Source organism: Poecilia reticulata, chromosome 14 (assembly GCF_904066995.2).
Source record: "Poecilia reticulata chromosome 14, P_reticulata-male-v2, whole genome shotgun sequence".
Classification (NCBI taxonomy): domain Eukaryota; kingdom Metazoa; phylum Chordata; class Actinopteri; order Cyprinodontiformes; family Poeciliidae; genus Poecilia; species Poecilia reticulata.
The window spans coordinates 23,983,157-24,005,008 of record NC_088843.1 but is presented as its reverse complement, the minus strand read 5'-3'; the positions used below and the strand labels follow the sequence as shown (position 1 = coordinate 24,005,008).

The 21,852-nt window shown below is 37.1% G+C and overlaps 1 protein-coding gene across 1 annotated transcript in view; it reads left to right on the top strand.

Moving 5' to 3' along the window:
• The first annotated feature begins 3,425 nt into the window (after nucleotides 1-3,425).
• Nucleotides 3,426-21,852, top strand: part of vps37d (VPS37D subunit of ESCRT-I) — a 52,805-nt gene continuing 34,378 nt past the window's right edge. Inside the window, exons 1-2 of the mRNA XM_008428538.3 lie at nucleotides 3,426-4,045; nucleotides 15,362-15,533. Of these exons, the coding sequence (XP_008426760.1) occupies nucleotides 3,923-4,045; nucleotides 15,362-15,533 (295 nt within the window). The 5' untranslated portion in view covers nucleotides 3,426-3,922. The remainder of the gene's footprint in view (nucleotides 4,046-15,361; nucleotides 15,534-21,852) is intronic.

Sequence of the window (21,852 nt, the reverse complement as noted above, 5' to 3'; positions counted from 1 at the left end):
GAATGCTAGCATTAAAACCTTCTTTACTGGTCACATTGACTTAAATATTGAAAACTCTTCATAAAATCTCTTGAAAAATGTCATAATGGAGTTTGAGAGAAGATTTGTTTGTTAAAGACCTGTGAAAGTTCATTTTTATTTAGATGTGTGTAGCGTGGAGATAGCTAAAGCATTTGGAAACTAAATCCTCAGAAGTTTACAACTCCCCAAACTGCAATGAAGTAAATCTCCCTGACATGAGCTTCCTCCTCAGACTCTAAAAACTGCACCATTTAGACAGATTAATGTTTTATTCATAAGCTGAGGGAATAGCCCAAAACGTAAGTGAAATATTTCTGATGAATATAGTCTGAAATAATCGGGAAAAAAAGTGGTGGTAGAGCAAAAAAATGTAAGTGTAAAATATAAAACCAACTTATCTGATTCAAGTAAAATAGAAGTGATCCACTGAAATTAATCAGCATATCTGCAGATGTTACAAAATTTCTTATTATTATGAAGTTAACATTTATCCACTGCAGCAATGTATTAGGACCATTGTAGATAGAAAAAAGGAATACATTTCCACAAATAAACTCATATTTTGTGAGAATAATCTCAGAAATGTTCAAACTAAGAAATTTTCTGGGTTTTTTTCTAGAAAATGTCTGAGATTGGAAATCTACTGCTTTTTTTTACTGTCTGCGATGGCCCTAATACACCATTGTAGTACTTATTTTTAACAGATGAAGTGATAAAAACTGAAATAAAGATGCAGAACAAGCATTTAACATGAGAACAAACATTCTGATTTTGTGCATCTTCCCCAAATCAACATTTTTTTTGCTAATAAATTGTCAAAATTGGTCTTTAGGGGTAATGTTTTCTTTGTTTCTGTGCAAATTTTGGCATTTTTGTGTAAACTTGTTTAGTTCTGATGCAATATTTTTCCTAAAACTCTCTCAGTGCTTCCCTCTTTGGGTTGAAAAGTGGCTACAGCAGTTAAATTTTCCTGTGATTATGATGACACAGACACCTCCCTCCCTCCAGTGACGAGTTACAGAGCAAGCGTTGAGCAATAGTTTTTCTCAGTTTTGCGCATGTGATTTATTTCCAACGAGGACACGGAGTGCAATAACTGTAAAAGTGACCAGATTTATTGCTAGTCGCTTTAAAAATTGATTTACTTGTTTTAAAAAGGTCTCTATAGGGTCTGAAAAGATGCTAAATATAGCAACAAAGTTGATAACTTAGCAGTTTAGCCCAGCCACTCAACCCCAAACGTGGCCACTCCGCTCATTAATTCTTTGCTCTGCCCATTTTTGGCGGAATTTTTCAGTTTGTCTGGCTCAAGGGGTACTTACCCTTTAAAGCTGAACTGTGAATATATTTGACCTTTTATGGTAGAAACCTTTATAGTGTTTTTAATAGCATGAACTACTCCTACACATTTATGTTGTCATTGTTACTCAAGTCAAGATGAATAATTAAAATTTTTTTGACATCTAGGATGGACAGGAAGTAGAAAACATAAAATATATATTCCATTTAGCGTTATTTGACCTTGTTATGCATCTAAGAGTAATCATTTGCTATCCTAAAAAGGAAAGTTTATCAATGATATTAAACAATTAATTAATGAAATTAGTCTCATAATCTATCAAAAATTAGTCTCACTGGTTTTGCCCTAATGAAGGAAATAAAAATATCATTACATGGTAATTAAACTTATTCATACATTTTACTCTTGACTAGAAAGAACTTTGTCTTCAAGAAATGTATCAGCAATGATATCAAGTATAAAATATTTTCCATAGTGTCTGTATCAAGTTGAAGATTTTAGTATTGTGATAACCCTAACTTGGGTACATTCCTATATTTTTTACGCAACTAAAATAGATGAAGACCATAAAAAGCCAGTTGGTTTTCTTAATTTTTTCTTCACTGATCTTTTGAGAGGTTCTGTTCCTTTTTAAACCTGTCTGACCATATCAACATCCTTTACTATGCCTTATTTAAAGAGCAAACAATAATGTACATGCTTTGTTGTTGACTTCCACCTCTTAATTATTTGTTTGGAGCCTTTTCAACCTTTCAATTCAGTTGTCACTGCTGAAAAAGCCTTTCAGGTGTGAGGGAAACCAGAAGATCAAAGTACTACCTTCATTATTATTTGCTATTTTTAAATAATGGTAGAGTATAGGTATTGGCTTCATACACTCATAAAACAGTAGGTTAGTTGGTTCTTAATTTGAAGGGACCACTCAAGCAAAAACACATGTGTCATTTTTTGGTCTCTAGTCATGATTCGATTCAATTTTTAGACAGCAAAAAAACAAAACAAAAAAAACCACGGTACTTTCCATTTTTGACAGATTCATCATCAACTCAACCCACAGGAAAGAAGAGGAGATTTGTTTCCACAAACCAAAGTTTACACGAATAACCAACGTCTGGTAGCAAATGTGGGGGTTTGAGAATCCTGCAGCCAAGTCAAAATCTAAACAAGTTTGGAGGTCAGAAGAACTTCAAGAAATGGTTAAACAGAACTGGATTCCTAGAAGCACACAGTTGGCATATATTGGGGAAAACCAAACTGTTGCTCAGATTCAGACTCTGTAGAGTCCAACAAATTATAATAAATGCTTAAATTCAGCCGAAAAGAGAACCTCTTCTATGTTGCTTTTTCTTGCTGAATCATTGTCAGAGAATGGTCAAGCCCTCAAAAGGTTATGAGGGAAACATTTAAGTTTTCTAAGGGGAATTATTATGGATTAAAATGATATCATTTCAGTAGGATCACAAAAGCATTGTTGCCTGTGTTTCTGACTTAGGGATGTGCTGCGAAAGAAACACACAGAAGGAAATAATGCACAAAATATGAGTCTGAAAAGCAGAAGAACCTTAGCATAAAATAGTGATGAGACAAAACAGTTGTTTGGTGAAGATCGATTCAAAGTTGCGAGTTGTCTTGGGCGCCCCCTAGTGGCTGTCTGTCCCTACTCTGATTCCAGCAGTAAATATTATTATAATGCAAAATAAAATACAATAAATGACATATTAAAAAGAAAAGAAAATGGAATGAAAACAAAACACTAAAACAGCCGTGAGCCATTACTCTTCTGACCTACATAAAGTGACTTTCTCCCTCACTAACCACATAATAATAGCATGTCAGTCATAATTTACTGCAATAGTCATACACTTTAAACATGTAGTTTATTTAAATGAGTAGCTATGCACTGGAGCCATGCCTGGAGTCTAAAAAAATAGATTAGAAAGGTCTGATAACTTTAACACTGTTTATTACTATAAAGCTTTTGTAAACATAAATTCTTCCTTCTAAGTAAATATTTCTCATTCACAATATCAGATTTAGTTTGAACAAAATTATATAATCAGATGATCAAAAATATAAATTTACATACTAATTCTGCTATTTTCTCTGATACTTTTCAGATTTGGAAGTCTGAACTTCAAAGTAAAATCTCAAAGCTATGCTAAGCTTTTATGTTCGGATATCGGAATATTAAAGATAACGTCAAAACTATGTTCTGTTCAACTTTGGATAATTTTGGATAATGGGATATATTTTGTACCATCTGAATCTGAAAAAACAAAAATCAAAAGTGAAAAAAACTTTAATCTCAAAAACAGTTTTCAACCTTTTTTTTCCCAATCTCATTTTTCTTAGTTTAAAATTTTTTATGACGCTTAATAAACTTCATGGCCCCAATTTAGCTCCGTACAAATCGAATGCGGAACGACAAGAAAATCTTTTATTTTGGAAGGATCTTCAGGAAGAGTTGTGGTTTTGCAGTTTGACGCCGCGTGCGGGCGCCTCGCATTCCAATGCCATCGAGATGTGAGCAGTGTGCGGCGGGACTTCGCTGCTTCCCAACGCCTCTCTCCGTCTTCCAGGCGCAGTTTGTACGGGTTAAAAATGTTCAACTCCAAGGAAGGGAACTCCTGTCCCGACGGCTACCGGGCTTTAAGCACCATCGAGCTGAGGGAGCTTTTACACAGCGACGACAAAATGGACCAAATTATTCGACTCAATGAGAAGGTAGGCATCTTCTGTTACACGCTCAAACAGCCAAAGTACCGCTAAATTCATCCGCTAATTCTCCTTCTATACCACTTCTGATAACCGTTTAAAATTTTAATTATGTGTAATAACTGAAGTAAAAATAAACGTGTGTTTTCGGTGGGCAGTTAGTGTGAAGCAGATATGTGATGGCTCATCGATTGTCTGCGTGGCGAGCGGTCAGATTTCCAATTTGTTTTTTTCCCCCCAAGGCTTCCCCACTCCCATCATATATAAGGCTTTAAGTTTTGATTTAAGGGTCACATTCATGCTCTTTTAATGCATGTTATTGTGTTTTGGTCCCTCTGTTGGGAGGAAGCATCAGATGCAGTGGTGAACCCCCCATGCAGCTCTTTGTGGTTTACATTGGTCCATACATTGAAGGATTACATTATTCATTCATATATTATATATTCCCTATAAAATATTCACTGGACGTAACAAATTTCAGGAAAATTCCATCTCAAACTTCTTCAAATCAATCATAATTATTAAGTTTTTATTGTTTTATTCCTCATGTGTTTCTATCTTAATAAATAAGGATAGTAACAATGATTAAAGCTATTGGCTTGACTTTCCTCTAAAATCAAGCCACTTCACTTTTAATTTATTGCCACCAAAATAACAACATGTCCTGGTCTGTTTTTCAGTTTGTTTTTCTGTTATGTTGTCAATTGTTGGCTGATCATGATAAAATCAGCCTCTGTGCGGGCGTGTCTCTGATGACATCACAGAAGGTGGTTCTTTTGAGTACTTCAATTTGAGTTTTTCTTTGTTGTCTTTATTTTCAGTGAGGCTGCTAATGTCTCAAGTTCTTTGCAGCGTTTGATTGCCTTGTATTTGACTCAATCCATGGGACGTTCTAGGCGGGGTCCAACGGGGGCCAGCACCCCCTGTTGTCATGTCTGAAAAGTTGCTGCTAAATCAGTTTCTTATGATGATATGTGCTGACTCAGAATCAAAAACTAATTACTGAATTAGTTGGATGAATCACATTTTTTCCCTTCTCTCTTTTAACAATAAATTAAAAATTAAGGTGTTGCACTTTAAGCTTCATATTTTTAGCTTTTCTTTTGTTTTGTACCCACATGAAAAAACACTTAAACATGTTCCTTTAATGTTGCATTTAAGTCCCAATAACTTTTTTCCTGATATTTTGTATTTATTTATTTATTTTATAACAATGAACATAACCACTAGAGCAGAGGTTCGATCGAACCCCAGGGGTTCGATGAGTCGGTCTCAGGGGTTCGGCGGAGCCTCTGCCGCGGAGGTAAAGACACACTTGTGTAAAGTCGTGATGACGCACCCCACTTTGCCATCACTTGCTGCAGAGGATCACGTTACATTGCTTAGCCAATCAGAGCTGTGGAGGAGCACTGATTGAAGGAGTTCCACTCTCAGCATGGATTTGAGCTTGTGTCTTTAAATGCTTCAGCAAAACTCACCGTTTTTACCAAATTCTATGGTCTAAATCTGCTCCTTAGTTGCATCTTTTCGGGGTTGCTACTGCCTCTAGTGGCGTTGGGGTGGTAACACAGCTAATATAATTACATTACTAAATCAGAATACCGCTAAGTATTCTGTGTGTCGGCGCGGGGGGTGGGGTTTGGATGAGAAGGGTTCGGTGAATGCGCATATGGAACTGGGGGGTTTGGTACCTCAAAAAAGGTTAAGAACCACTGCACTAGAGGCAGGATGAATCCCATCAGAGCTCTGTGTGTCTCAGCTGTGAATAAGCACAGAAAACAATAATTTTATTCAAAAAAAAAAAAAAAAGACTCAAACGCAATTTGAATCTTTCATGATCTGAAAAAAATCAATTAAAAATTTTTGCACCTCCTGTGATGTCAGTGATGCGGCCCAGAGGAGAATTAGCATTTTTGTTTCCTCAGGGCGCTTTTATTAAATAACTTTTTATTTTGTAAAACCCCATGTTTGATTGCTCAGCTGTTTTTGTTGTGAGTGGACATTCAGTTAGCGAGTTAAAACCGCCCCACTGTATAGCATCTTTAATTTATTTTAAGCTAATATCACTCAGAATACCTTCTTAACCAAAGCTGCTGCTCCTCTAACCCCTAACCTTTCCTTAAACCCTGTCTTGATATTAAAAATTCATAACCACTGCTATGGTCGCTTTTCCTCCCACGCTATGGGATTGTATTAATACATTTATGTCCCCCGCAGCACTGGGAATGCAAACACATACTCACACTCACACAGATGAACGCAACTTAGTGCGTCAACCAGGGGGGTCCGAAACTTTTTCAAAAGCCCTGTTTGTGAGTTTTTTTTCTTTAGTTTTTTTCCTGTGGACAATAAAAAGCATTCAGAAGGCTGGGTGTTCCATAGATATGGGTGTGTGCAGTGAAACATAAACCATCGTGGGTTTAGTCATCCTGCACTCAGTCGTTTAGATAACTGGGGGGGGGTTGTATTAGATTAGAGAATTAAGGACTTAGTTTTAAAATCCCTGAACTGGACATTTAGGTGTGTGACCATCATGTCCCAAAGAAGGTAAAAGCTGAATAATGTTGGATTTAACTCAGAAAATTAAAAACACATTTTATTTGGGGAATAGAATCAAGTTTAAAGATTTGAAATTTAAAACCCTGGGATGATGGAGATTAAATAGTTGAATTTCTGACTCAGAGCTGCTTGAGCCTGGGGCTGCGTTAGTCAGAGTCAACGGATGTGGTAATTAATGTGCCATTAATACCCAATACAGAGCTTGTATGGATTGGATAATCTCAGCGATTATAGCCGGAATCACTGCAGGTGGATGCATGAAAACATAAACAGCCTCTCACTTCACTAAACATGTACAGATCGAGAAAATTATCATGCTCTGCGGATGAACAGTTGGTTTTAGATGCTTGATTTCAATGGTGTACTTTTAGTGTTTTCATTGTGTGCTTCGGTTGCTTTCCGCAACTTTATTTTGCTACATTTGTAAATTGAAGGGAAAGCTGTTGCTATGTTCTTAAGTGATGAGTGTACTTTTACTTTTTAACCATGGACAATAGGGTTAAGGTGACCAACCTTAACCTTAACCCTAACCCTAATCCAGACCTTATGTGTAACGTTTCTCATCCCGTCTCTCTGCTCAAACTGTGCGTCCCCTTGACGAGTTTGTGTTAATTATGATTGTTATGTAAGCTGCTCGGCTTAATCTCCGGTAATGAATGTGAATCATGACTGCTGCAGTCTGCCTGGTGCAGTACAACTCCTTACTGGAGATGCATCAGATGACATTTCACTCAGCCAATTAAAAGTCTGCGATGAATTAATTCCCAAGAATTGCAATGGAGAGGATGGAAACTCCTTAGAGGAAGTTGTGTGTTGATTATAAAACATTGGATCGATTAAGGGTGTTTTCACACCTGGCTGTCCAGTAGACTCATACTATCAACATTTGTTATATTTTCAGCTGCTCCACCTCTTTATCTCACTGCACTGTGTCAAACCAACCAAACCCTTTGAAAAACCTGTTCTCCTCCTCACCTGTGGGGGCGCTGCACCAAGAATGACTGAAGGAAACGACAAAAAAACCTCTGAAGAAGACACTGAGCTCAACTCCTTATAATTTTGAACAAGAATGGAGTGGCATCAGATTTTAGTAGTTGTAGTGTTTTTCTTTTGTATTTGGCTAAAAACCACGATCCATTTCTTCCGTCAACATGAGACTTGCCATTTGTTTTGGTTGTATTTACCCAGAATGCCCTACGCTACAGTCTGCATCCTGCTTTTGGAGTGGTCTCTGGTCTGTTTGGTGTTCACATGCGCTTTCAGATCACCGGAGTTCACTAACCGAACTGAGACAGAGGTCTGCAAGTGGACCAGAGTTCACTTTTTTGGTTCAGTTACATATTCACACCTCCCCAATAGGTCTAGACCCATCAGTGAGCAGTCATTAGCTATTTGAGAGCAGAGGTGACATAAAATAAAGTTGATTTGTATAACACATTTCAGCAACATGGCAAATCACAGTGCTTTATATGTTAAAAGAAAAAGCATTTCACTGCAGTAACAAAATAAAGTCAAAGACTAGAATTAGTCAATGTTCCATTTACTGCAAATCAAAGGCATCTGTAAATAAGTTTTTTTTTAACCTTGATTTAAAGGAATTCAGTGTTAAAGCGGTTGTGCAGTTTTCTGGAAGTTTGTTCGAGATTTGTGGAGAACAGAAGCTGAATGCTGCTTCTCCATGTGTGGTTCTGGTTCTCTGGATGCAGGTCAGACCAGAACCAGAAGACCTGAGAGGTCTGGAAGGTTGATACAACAACAGCAGATCTTTAATGCATTTTGGTACTAAGGCATTAGCTGCAGCTAAAGGAGAACACTGACACTGTTGCAGTACCAATGCAACTAAAGATAAAAGCATGGATGAGTTTCTGTAGAGTAGTCCTCTCATACTGGAAATGCTCTTCCGGTGATGGAAGGCCAACTTTGTATCTGTCTTTGTGTGTCTCTGAAGGTTCAGGTCAGAGTCTATTACCACATCCAGATTTTTGAAGTGCTTTTATTTGCTTTATTACATAAAAATAATTGATGTTTGTGTTTGAAAGGTGCTAAATATTAGAGATTCAAATCTTCTAGTGATTTGATTCTGATTTTTAGGGTCACACTTGAATTAATTTTTTATTCAGAAGCCAATTTTTCTATTCAAATGGTCCAGATATTCCATTTAAATTATGTGACTGGCAAGAGAAAAAGACAGTGTACACAATTATAATATTTATTTAAAACAAGTAAGGTTGTATACTGTTCCAAATACCATCAGTTTATGACTAAACAAAAATAAGTTTGTGCATAAAATTCTGTAACTTAAATTATCAATATTAAATGAAAAAAATATTAAATATTATTCAGAGCATTTTGAATCAAAATTCACAGGACCAGGATTTGGGCTTCTTAAAGATTTTTTTTTATTCTGCACCTCTAATAAATGTCCTCTTTTGCAGATTTTCTAATAATTCTCATTAAGAGTTAAGTGTTCGAGTACCAAACTTTTGTCAGTGTTCACTTTGTTTCTTCCCATTTTGCTAGCTTAAAAAAAAACACCCGTAGTGGTGCTCTCTAATCTTTGCATCCCAGCTCAACACGCAGTAATCCACATGCTTTAGCCGGCAATTTAGCAAATCCGTTTGTGGGTTTTATTGTTTTTTAAAATCATCCTAAAAGGCAAAACCCTGTGAAAGATCCAACAGAGTAGGCTCCTTTTGTCCTGTCAGGATGTCCTGTCATTTCACCTCCAGGCGATGTGAGGTAAGTCTGAAAATCAAAGCATCAAACGGAGGGAATACACGCAAACTTTAAATGGTTTCTCATATCAAAACAGTGAAAGTGTCACTCAAACCTGTCAGCTTAACAAATGAGCTGCAAAGTCAACCGATGACACATCGCATATCTTCCTTTGATTCGCTTCTGTAATAAATCTCGTCGTATCAGCTTTAAACTTTTCCCTAATGTTCCAAAAAAAGACGCTGCCTTGATATTTACAGCCAGCCCTTGGTTTCCTCAAGTCTGCTGCAAACAGATTCCCTTTCATGGAAGCAACTCCGGCCGCGGCTTTTGTCCCAGGCTGAGTGTTTAATTGATGGCTGCAGACAGCGGAAACCTCGTTAGGACTCAGACTTGTTGAGGATGAAAGAGAAACGCCCATTTGCTGCATTTCATGCGGCCAGACGGGTGAAACCGCAGCAAACAACGACAGAGCTGCACCTCGTCTTCTCCAGAATCCCCAAACATAATTTGTGGAGGATAGTAAACGCTGTCAGTTTCCCCTCTAGCCCAGGCATCAAAGTGCAGAAGATGCGCCGTCCCTCAAGACGACAGCGGTTGTTGTTGGGTAAACAAGATGAAAACGAGACGTACTTTTTATTCCTGTTGGGGGGGAGAAATGGGCTTTTTAACGTCTGAAAGGATCGACAATACGTGAGACATTCTACAAACTTCTAGGCAAGTCGCAATAAGCAATAAATAAATTAATGGCATGATAAATTAAAACGAGCTCAGTAATTTTCATTTACATGATTTATCATTTTTCTTTTTTCTCTCGCTACAACACAAACTGGATGATAAATCTTCAGTCTGGTGCTCTGGTTTCAGACACCTTTTTAGAAGGACAGTTTTATTTAGAAAGACTTCACAATTCATTTTCATTTGTTTGTTTTATTTATTTGGGCTATTTGAAATGTCTTTGAAAAGTTTGATCTTTGGGAATGTGTTCTTGTATTATTATGCCATCACTTTAAAATGGTCTCAAACAACAATATTATTGTTTAACGCAATAACTCCTGGGATAATTTATTGCCATCAAATTCTTCTATTGATTAACGTTTTTGGGCTTTTGAAGGTTAATTTTTGGAACATCTTGATTTTTTTTTTTCTTCACCATTGCACTTCCTTGAGTGATGTCTGCCCACTCAGGGTGACCATCTTGTTTAAACAACGTATTTTACAACTTTTATTTATTTGGAATTTGAATTAAGGTCAACTCTACAAGTAATATTTAGGGCTAGGTTATGATAAAAAATTTTTTTTTAAATTTTGAGGATAAAGTCATAATTATGCCAAAGTCATAATATGAGAACAAATGTATAATTTAATGAGAACTCTGACAAGAAAAATAATGAAAAATTAAAGTCAGGAATGTTGAGCATCTTGTGAAGTTATACTTTGGTATACAATGTACGGATAAAAAAATATTTTTACATGTGTGCATCAAATTAACAGTAACAGGACTTTGAAACAATTGAGTATTTTGAAGAAAGAAACATACAGACTTACTTGGTCACTTCAAATCTTGATGACTCTAGAAACTTTCTTCTCATTAGAATGACACTTTTTTTTCTTGTAATTTTAAAGGTGACCCATTAAGCAAAATTCACATTTTGCACATTTTGTATTTCTACTTGGGTTTCAACTGCTTCTAAAACTAGTCCAGGTGCTTAAATCACCCACTCAGATGTTTTTTGGCAATAAGTTGAAGGGGTTTTTTGTCTGGAAAATGAACCATTTCAAAAAACCCCTGATTAGATGCTGTGTGGTTACCTAGCAACCCAAGCTGAGCTCCGACAGGTTTGGTCATCTGGGTTTACCACTGTATGCGCTGTACAGTGGAAGACAAGTGTTTTGTTGTTGATTTGCCATCCTTAAACCACTTCTGATTGCAGCCATTTTTGCATGCGAATATAAACGTTGAGTTGGGGAGGAGAAGGGGCGTGGCCAGCAGCACATTATTTGGATTTAAAGTGACACAGTCATAAAACAGCTCATTCTGAAAGGAGGCAGATCGGAGCAGACTGAAATCTCCTCATCTAAGAATGATTTTGTGCAAAAAATCTGATGAGCATGTTTTGTGTTGCCCATAGAGCTGTCATATCCTTGTAATTGAACAATTTTAAAAATTAATTAGCCTGGCCCTGATACTCCATCATATAACTCGCAGAAGAAGTCATTTGAATAAGTCACTTTTTAAAAATATTTTTGTCATTTGTAATTTCTTTTGTTAGAAAACAAAGCGAGGAAAAAAAATTGATTGGAAAAAATCTGAGGTTTTATTTTTAAGCCATATCGGCCAGTCCTAAAATGTGAATTCCTTTGAACTTGGGACCAGCTTTTAATGACCCATGAAAATGCGAGACAGATGCGGTGTGCAGCGGCGGGTCCTTCAGGCCCAAAGTGACTGCTGACCCTGTTGAGTCAGAAACGTATCCACCCGAACCGCTGGGACGGACGGGTTTAGTCTCCCATGTCCTCACAACGAGGACATGGGAGGCGGCAATCATTTGAATTATTTATGGCGTCTTTTTATTGTTCTGGTGACGGTGTGACTCTGGACCCCTCCCCCATATGTCCAAATATCTGAATCCCCCAAAAGCAGGACAGCTGCATTGAGCTCTGCATCCCAAAACGATCTCGCTTTCACGCTATTTTAATGCTTCCAGGTTTATTCTGCATGTTTGGCTGTTTGACATTTGTCTTCAGTGGCTACAGATCAGCTTAAAGTAAATCTTTATTTTCACTTAAGCCTGGCAGCTCAGCTTTATGGGCTGCGATTTTAGCAAAGACCAAAATGTTAATGTGCTTGTTCTGAGCAGCTGCAGGGAGATTGCATATTAAAGTATAAATAGCTGATTCTCTCTGGTCTGTTCCTATCTTTTCTTTCACTCCTCTTTGAAGATTCACGAAAAGCGGACCTGATACATGTGATTCAAGCATCACCTGAATACATACAATACTGTGCCTTGCAAAATGATTCAGATGCCTTATTTATAACACTTGAAAATAAATATCCTTTACTGCCCCACATTCTGCAAATTCAGGTGTTCCAGCAGCAAAGGAAGCAGGCAGGTTTAAAAAAAGTGAAAAAGAAAAAATATTAGTAATTAATCAGATTTTTGTCACTGAAGGAGCTCTCCTGTTCAGCAACAACTTCCTGCATAGGGTTTAAAACATTGGGTGTATTCACACCATCCCTGTTCAGTCCACTTTAATCCAAATCCAGTTCTGGTCCGCCTACAAATGCATGGTTTGGTTGAAGTGAATTCTGGTGCTGTTCAAACGGATATATGAACACCAAGCGGACAGGAGACCGCTCCAAAATCAGGACCGGATTACGGCGCAGGTAATCCATGCTAGCAGGAGAAATGACTTGAAAAAGACAAAAAAAAAAGTTCTACAGCTGCTAAAATCTGACGCTACTCCATTTTTGTTTACATGTTGTAAAGAACAAAGTTGTACTTACCAGAGCTCTTCTTTCTTCTTCAGAGATTTTTGTGTCGTTTCCTTCAGTGGTTCTTGATACAGCGCCTCTATGGGCGAGGAAGGGAACAGGTTTGGTTCATTTGACACAGTACAGTGTGAAAGCGAATCTCACCAGTAGAAAATGTAACAAATCTTGCAACTGTGGTCCCCAATCAAACCAAGTCTAGAGGAAAATCAAGTGGGAAAACGACCTAAGACCAACAGTAGTGATGTTTTAACCAGTCCTTCTGTCTGCCTCCACCTTCATTGGTTCAAGGGGACATCCAGAGCTTTATTTGTAAAAAAAAAAAATAAAAAAACATGCAAACTTATGCAGTTCATTTTATTTGTACATCTAATAAATTGTGGTTGTAATATGAAAATATGTATTTTAAGCAGAAGTTTGTCGCCTCTTCCTGACCGACTGTCACTTTGAGAATATGATTTCAGCTGCAAAGTTATTCCCCAGCAGGTCACTTAACATTTTGGAGCTGTTGAGTCTGTGCAGCATTAAGTGATAAGATGACCTGTCGTCAAGCACTCAAACCTCTCTTCAGTCAGGCTGCGTTAACACTAGCTGCTCTGCTTCCTGTACCTGCAGAGAGGATGAGCTCTCACAGGATATGGTCTCTCACCCATAAACAAAGCCCACCTTCTCATCGGCAACCAATGTACTATATTTGCACACAGAGACCCCTCCCAACCCCCACAGATTGTGTTTGAGTTTTCTCTTGGTTTCCAGGGAGGCCTGCTGGTGTTAAAAGCAAACATTTATCAGCCTGAAAACTAACCACAGAGCTGGCCTCATTTACAGCAGATTTCCTTCAAGCTTTTTCAGTGAAACGTTCCCACTCTGGTGCGTCATTGTTGCTTCATATTAGAGGCACATTTTGCCACATGTTTTTAGAGTTTAAATCATCTTCTTTTCTGTCAAAATGAGCATTTAATTTCTTCAAAGACTAAACTGGTGGAAAGTATGAGAGTAGTTGAAGTTAGGCAACGGTTAGTTGTGGGTTTGGATGCTCTGTAAGGTTTTGTTGCACAGTGAGCATCTGAAGAGATGACTCTTACGTGCTGATGTGCAGAAGAACAAATCCTAATTGTGTAGAAAATAATACATAGATGAATTAAAATAAACTAGTAAATAATGCATAGTTTACAGGATATCCTGACTGAACTAAGCCTTTTTATGTTGATTTCCAGTTCAGTCTCAACAAATTTGACATCATGAACACTTACATCCTTTTTTATTTGTAAATATATACATTTTTCTTTTTTCTTTTTACATGCCTTAGTTGGAACTTTATACTTAGAAAATAAAATTTAAAGTGGAAATCATTGCTTATATTTTATTTTGTGGCATACAATGAATGTAAACGTTAGCCAAAGTTTAATGTCATAAAAGCAAAATAAACTCGTGGACAAAGATTGTACTTTTAGAGATTGAAGAATAGACAATATATTTATTAAAAATGTGTAGCTATGACTTTTTTCTCTTTGAATGTCCTAAAAATCATCACAATATAAATTTCATGTATTAATGTTATTAAGGACAAGCTATAAAGGCATTACTCCTGATGCAACCAACAGACCTGTACTAGAAGAAAAATGAAATATTTTCTTGCTTTTTGGCCTTTCATCCACATGAAAACTCTGCTTAATATAACTAAAAATTATTATTTATAAAAACTCTGACAAAAGGGGAAACTTGTGAAAACTGTATTTGTGTTTGCGGGTGCTCATAGGAAAACTGAGATTTAGGATGCCACACATTAGTCGGTGACAAATAATGCGCCATTATATCCACATACTAGTTTTGAAATTATTCCCAATAAGCATTGTCTTGTGTTTTAATCACTTTATATTCTAATATGCTACTCAAAAGTTGTTCAACCTATATATCTGTCCTCACAAATTATGTTTAATACCTAAGAGGAAGTTGTGGTTATTTTGAAGCAATCTGATTGATAAAATTATTAAATTATTTGCTTAAAACAAACTTGTATAGCTCGCTGAAAAGTTACTTGTTGGTTAGTTTTTCTCTTAATTCAAGTGCACTCAAATATTTGCACCAAAGTAATTTGTAATATTTTTGTTTTTGCAGTTTACACAGTTTTACTGTTGCACCTAGATCACCGCTACATAACTGTTTGAAAAATTGTTCACATTTATCTTGAATGCAACATGTTTTGGCATTTTTCAGCTTTCCAAAAACAAACATCTTTAAAAAATATTCTGGTAACAGTGAGGTTTTCTTTCTCTCAGACCAAAAATACTTGGTAAGATAGTGTTTCTGCAAAAAAAAAAAAAAATAAATAAATAAAAAATCTGAGATGGGGAAATTGTAACATTTCCATGTGTGGAGCAGATTTATTTTCTAAACCAGAACTTTAAGGTGTCATCTGCACAGTCTTGTGCACCACATTCCCAGACTGCACAGATGTTTTCCATGCATGACTGACTCATCACGTGAGTCCGAACATCCGTCACGTTGTTAAACGGAAAACAAATTGACCTCATTTGACTCTTTTTCTTCTTCTGCAGTTCCAGGAGCTCCAGGTTGATCGGGAGATGCAGCTGACCTCCAACCGGAGCCTGGCCGAGGAGAGCCTGGCTCGGCGACCCCGCCTCAACAACGGCAAGCTCCAGCTGGCAGAGAAGTACAAGGAGCTGTCCAACCTTGTAACCACATGCTGGGAAAAACAGAGTCAGCTGGGTGAGTTTGCCTCGCCGCCGAGGAGACACAGATTTAGGGACGGGGAGGGATGGGGCGATGCGGTTCTGGTTTCATGCAGCTGAAATGTCAGTGATGGCAAGGTCACTGGTTTGTATCTACGGCCGGATCGATGAACGCAGCCCTCAGCAGTCTGAAACGATTCAGTGGAAACAGCCAGAGAAATCAGTCAGAAAAGGTCGCGTCCCAAACACTTAAGGTCACAGCTAATTACACACAGTAACCCACAGTGGCTCCTCGGTGTCTTCCCTAGTAATGGCAGGAAGACATCCAAACATGACAGCTGTACTTACACATCGAAAGCAGAGCTGTGCGTTACAACGGAGTTATAGGTCAGGCTAAGAAAAAATATGAATAAAAAAATCTAATTATGAGAATAAAGTCAGAATATAATAGAAATAAAGTAATAAAATTCCAAGAATAAAGTAAAGATATTACAGTCATAATATTACCAGAACAAAGTTGTAGTAATGTGAGTATATTATGGGAATAAGGCCATGATGATTAGAGAATGTCAAAATAATGAGAACAATGTCATGATATTAGGAGAATGCATCAGCATCAGATTATCAGTAGCTTTAATTTCATAAATTTGACTTTATTCTCAAACAACTTTATTCTCGTGTTATCACTTTACTCTTCATTACAACTTAATTCTCAATATATTATCTTAGTTTCGTAATATGACTTTATTCGGGGGTCACCCTGCATAGGTCACCAGGTCATGGGACTTTATTCTTCCTGTATTATAATGTTATTCTCATAATATTAAGACTTTATGCTTATATGATTTACTTTATTTTGTGAGTTTATCATCAAAATATTATGACTTTATTCTCATTATTACTGCTTTATTTCTTGTAATTTTATGATTTTATTCTGGTAATTGTATTCTTTTCTTAGCCTGGGCCTCATACTCTGTAGTGTTTACATCCCACTCAGCTCTCTGTCAGCCTCTCGGTTCAGAGACTGAAGGCAGCTTCCCATCAGAGTGCAGAGAAGCCTCTGAGTGTCACCGAGTTGAACCTTCATCTGCTCAGAGAAACCTCAGCATGACTGGAGTTCGGTCATGGGAACCAAATGGAGCATATCAAATGCCAGCAGGAAGCTTGCAGCAGTTGTCAAGGAATTTGTGGGCTAAAAGATGGGGAGGGGGTGCCTTGCTTCTTTTTGTTTCGGCAAGTTATTCCTTCTCAGACGACGTCGCCTCAGTCTTTCTGCTCAACTCTAATCTGGGTAGAGAAGCTTTAAAGGTTCGTACACGGCGAGTCGAATCAGAAACTGGGGATGAAGTCAGCATTCCATAATGTCTTCTGTTGCTTTAAGTTCAAGTGTGGCGTAATGAAAAGGCCAGATTTCTGCCTCAGCTGCAGTGATGGAAGTTGGGTGGAATGCTAAACTTCTTGTCGATGTGCGCGCAGTGCACAGATGCTATCCCACCTCCCCGGCGAGGCAGGCAGGATGGGCGGGGGTCCGTCTTTGCGTCCTTCCTGCGCGTAACATCTGATTCTCATTTGGCTTCGCGAGCCGCTGGGCGGGGCAGCAGGACGGGAAGGATGAATGAAGCAGCTTTTCTTGACGTAAACGTTCCCAGTGGAGACGAACTGAGGAGCAGATTGTTAGACGCATCCTGCTGTTTCACTGAGGAGTATCTGTGGACGGGAAACGCTGCCAGAGCACTGCAAAAAACTAAATCTTACCAAATATTTTAGTCTAGTTTAGTGAAAATCTCTTTGTTTTGTCTTATTTCAAGTGTACTATCGTACAAGTAACTTTTCAGCAAGAAATATTAGTTTTTTAAGTAAGTAATTCCTTAATATTGATGGAAAAACGTACAAGATTATTTCACTTTTAGCAAGACATTTTTCTAATGTTATAGATCAGCGGTGTCCAAATTTTTAGTATTGGGGCCAAAACTGGCAAATTTAAACTACTGGAGGCCGCAAACTGCATTTAATTAGTTTGTTGTAATCTTTTTTTTTTTTTGTTTTACCTACTTAATAATAAATATATAAAATAAATAAAAAAGGGGTTCAGAGTGTTTTCTTATTGAAAAAAAAAGCTTTTCCAAATTATCTCGCTCATCAATTGTTTTGGCCAAATTTTTACCAGTCTTGACTTGTGATTGGGGACAAAACACAATCATATTAAGGGCCACAAATGGCCCCTTGGCTACACTTTGGACACCCTTGTTATGTTATGTGATTTATTAAAGAATTATTGATTAAAAACAAGCAACTACATCTGGCTGAAAAGTTAGTTTCGTCTTATTTCAAGTACAATAAGATATTAGGACTACTAACTAGACCAGTGTTTCTCAACCTTTTTTGTGCCACCGCCCCCCTAGCCTTTATCCAGGTCCCTCACTGCCCCCCACCAAAGAATTTGTAGGCTACTTTGCACTGACTATTATTTTATTATTAATATTACTATCACTATTGTAGATGTTTTGATTTTTATGCTTGTTTCTGTATTTATCATCAAAAATGATTTCCCAGAGAACAAAAAAGTCATGGGAATAGAAATTATTTTCACAGGTGTCTACGAAAAATAGAATGAACATTCAAGTTAAAATCGGTAAGCCTAACAGCAGCCAATCAGAGTGGAAAAAATATTCTTATTCTTTGCCATTTTCTAGTTGTTAAATATTCCACAAAATGACCAGATAAAAGCTGTACAACATGCCAGTTTAAACTTTGAACTATTTGCAAAACGACTGAGCTCTGCAACATTAAAACATGGATAGAACTGTAACTACATTAATCATAGTTCTTCTTCTCTTCAGTGTTTCTGTTGGTTTCTGGTGGTGTAGCTCTGTGCTGCCTTCAGGAAAATGGGACATCAGAGCATCATCCATGAAATCTCACCCCACATGACATTTATTGTGCAAACCAGAGCTTTCAGTGGCTAAACAAAAGTTCCAGATCCTTTTAATGCCATACAAATATGAGACAGAAACATGGATTATATCTTTATATAGACCTGTCTATTGATTTATAGATTAATAGTTTTACTGGACAGAAATTACAAAGAACAAATCTGGTTCTTAATCAAATCCTAATGAGTCAAATTGAAAGTGTCATGGAGTCATCAGCCTCATGACATGAACACTGACATGAAAAATAATATTGAAGAAATAAATCTAATTAAAAACATAAAAATAAGTGATAAGTTCTTTACTGTTATGGTCTGTAAGATATATTTATTCTCAGTACTAGATATGGTCTTAAACCCATGGCACTTCGACAATATTTTTTTACCTTTTATCTGGAAATAGTGTCTGTTTATTCTTGCCATACAGTCCTCTGTATTGAGTATTGCTTGAAAGGTCTTGCCATACCAGTTTATTTCTCTGTATTTACTCTAGTTTCTTAGTTTATTCTTGTATTTTGTTCTTCATTCATTTCCATTTAGTTTCCTTTGATTAGTATTATCCTCTCTTGGTTTATTGGTATGTCCACTTTAGTTTCTGTCCTGTTACTAGATTTATTTTATCGTTTACTGACGCTCACCACCAGTAATCTTCATTCATCACCTGCTGTGCCTCCTAATCCTCATGTTTCACATCATGTGTTGATTTTTCATTGTTCAGCGTCGGATTCTCTGTTTTTATGCCATAATTCACATCTAGTTTGTCGCTCCGTTTTATGTCCCGCTTCTAATGTTTTAGAAAAAAGCGCAACGTGTGCGTTGTTTTTTTTTTTTCTTTTAAACCCCTATGGTGCAGGGCGGTCAGGAAGCGTATCGATGGGGAAAAGATGGACTGACATAAACCTTTTAAAACAACGGAAACAATTTTGGTATTCTGATTATTGAAATTTAAAAGTGCTGTTTTACCGTTGTTCTATCACAACCGTTTCATACCAAATATCAGACAAAGTGAATCACAGCAACGTCATCAGCAGGTGTAACGCTGGCTTGATGCGGTGAAGCTACCAGTAGCAGGAGATGAGCTGCACCAAGAAGCTACAAACACTGAATAGAAGGAGAGCTGCCATCGATACAGTTGCAGCCAAGCATGATTTAATTACAGTTTTACCAAGTTGCTCAAAGTCTAAACTGGCATTGTTGTGCATATAAGGTGTAAAGTTTACCTTCAACCAAACGTTCCCCAAAGGAATCGAAGCGCCCCCCTTTTGTAAACGTGTCCGCCAGCGCCCCCTGCCGTCCTCTGAACGCCCCCTGGGGGGCGGTACCGCCCAGGTTGAGAATCGCTACTTTAATGCATTGAATTTAAAGTGGAATGAAAATGACGTATGGCTTTCAATTTTTCACATGAAAGCGGGAAATGCATTTGAGTTCAGCCCCTTTTACCCTTATACCTTTAACACCCGATTTTGGGCTATAATAAGATTATGAATGTCATGAACTGGTTGTGCTAGAATGTATTTATAAAACCCATTAACAAAATGCTAACAAACAGCTGTTTTTTCTAAAAAATAGACAATAGACAAGTTTTCACGATTGTTTTTATGATCACATATTTTGTTGTGTTAATTAGAAATATTTGCAAGGGATTTTGCAATATTTGTGCTTATATGTAACAGTAAATGTGACTTTTTGTTACTCGCCATATCAACCATGATAAACTGGCACCACATAAGGCTGAAGCAGTGGTGTCATAAAATTAAGAAATACTGCCACCTGCAGGTCGGAGTCAGCATCACTTAAACCCTGTGTTTTGTTTTTTTTTCTTACCATTTTTGCTGAAAAGCTTCCATTAACTCATAGTTATAATTATTCATAATTATTCAAATAACTGTCGCATAATGTAGTATAGATTAATTGTTAACTGGAGTACACAGACTTAAAAAGGTCTGTTTTCCAGTTAAGCCTCAGAGATTGACAGTTTAAGGTGACTCCACATATATATATATATATATATATATGCTCATTGGCTCTGCTATTTAAAACATAAAACACACTGATGTGTTGTCACCAGCCAGAGATCAGTGCTCTAAAGTTGGCCAAGTCTATTTTTAAGTAGTTAAAAAATAGAACAGAGATGAAAATATGACAGCTGCCTCCGCTAACTGTTTAAGGCAGCCGGAACAGGAAGTGTTTTGTTTTGGATAGTAATGTCTTCAAACTTGTACATGGCTTTCCATCAAAAACTAGTTTTAAGATATTTTTAATTTATCTCGTTTAATTTAAACGTTGTACTATTTTCTCAGATGAGTTTTCTCTGAATTGGATTCATTTACTCTTCAGTGTTTTTTTTTTTATGTAACTTTGGATGTCATATTTACTCATTAGCAGGTGTAACAGTACACATATTGGTAGGAAAAATATTCAGTGCATGCTTATATGCGCATAGCAAGTTTTTTTATCTCGTTGTATTAAGAATGTTTTGTGTTTCAAACAATTTTGTATTTCATTATAACTACATTCTGCTCCTGACTTTATTTCCTTGCTCTGGCAGTTAAACCTTTCCATATTTTAAGGTTTGTTCTTATGTTAAAAGTGAAGCAGACAGTTTCAAATTACACGCCTCAGTGCTGAATTCAGGCTCTTGTGTAAAACATTCAGGAACATTTACTCTTTATTTCTGCTTGGCTCATCAGCTTAAGAGAAGCTTGAAGACCTTGAATGCATCACTGGCAGATTTTATATTTAATGCGACAACTCAAATGTAGCCATCAGGGTCATAATTACATAATGCTTTAAGTTGTAATTCTTAATGTTTCTCTATAAATGAGAGGAAATCTTATCTTAGAATTGCAGGAATTCATTTTATTATTGTTTTTATACCTTATTGCATGCCTTTTTCACCCTACAACAATTTTAATCTAATTTAAAAATCCAGCACACTCATATCCCCAGAGGCTGGAACAGCATAAGCTCAACTCCCCGTTAGGCCTTTAATGCAGTAAACTGAAAATGCTGTGTGATTGTAGGAGTAGTTGCATTTAAAAAAACAGTGAACTGTTATTACTGAATGACTGAATAAAAATGCATTGAATTAGAGGGTTCTGCATGATTTATACAATCTTTGTGTGTGCTGCACTTGAGCTCCCACACTCGACAACTCATCCTTTAAAATCTGGTTTAATAATGTGCTAAAAAGTTGTTTTAACAGTCTGTTCAGAACAAAAGAGTTTCAAGTCATTTCTCATGAGGTATTCAGGACCATTTGTGCCTTGTTGTCAGTGATTGATGAGCTCTCCGTATGTGCATGGCAGTGACTCTCCTTTCACATTATCTCCTTAAAACACTCACCATGTAGCTCTTCTCATTCTGCTCATAGTGACTCTCCCTGTTGTGTTTTTTATAGGAATCTTGATTGTGTTTGATCATCCTC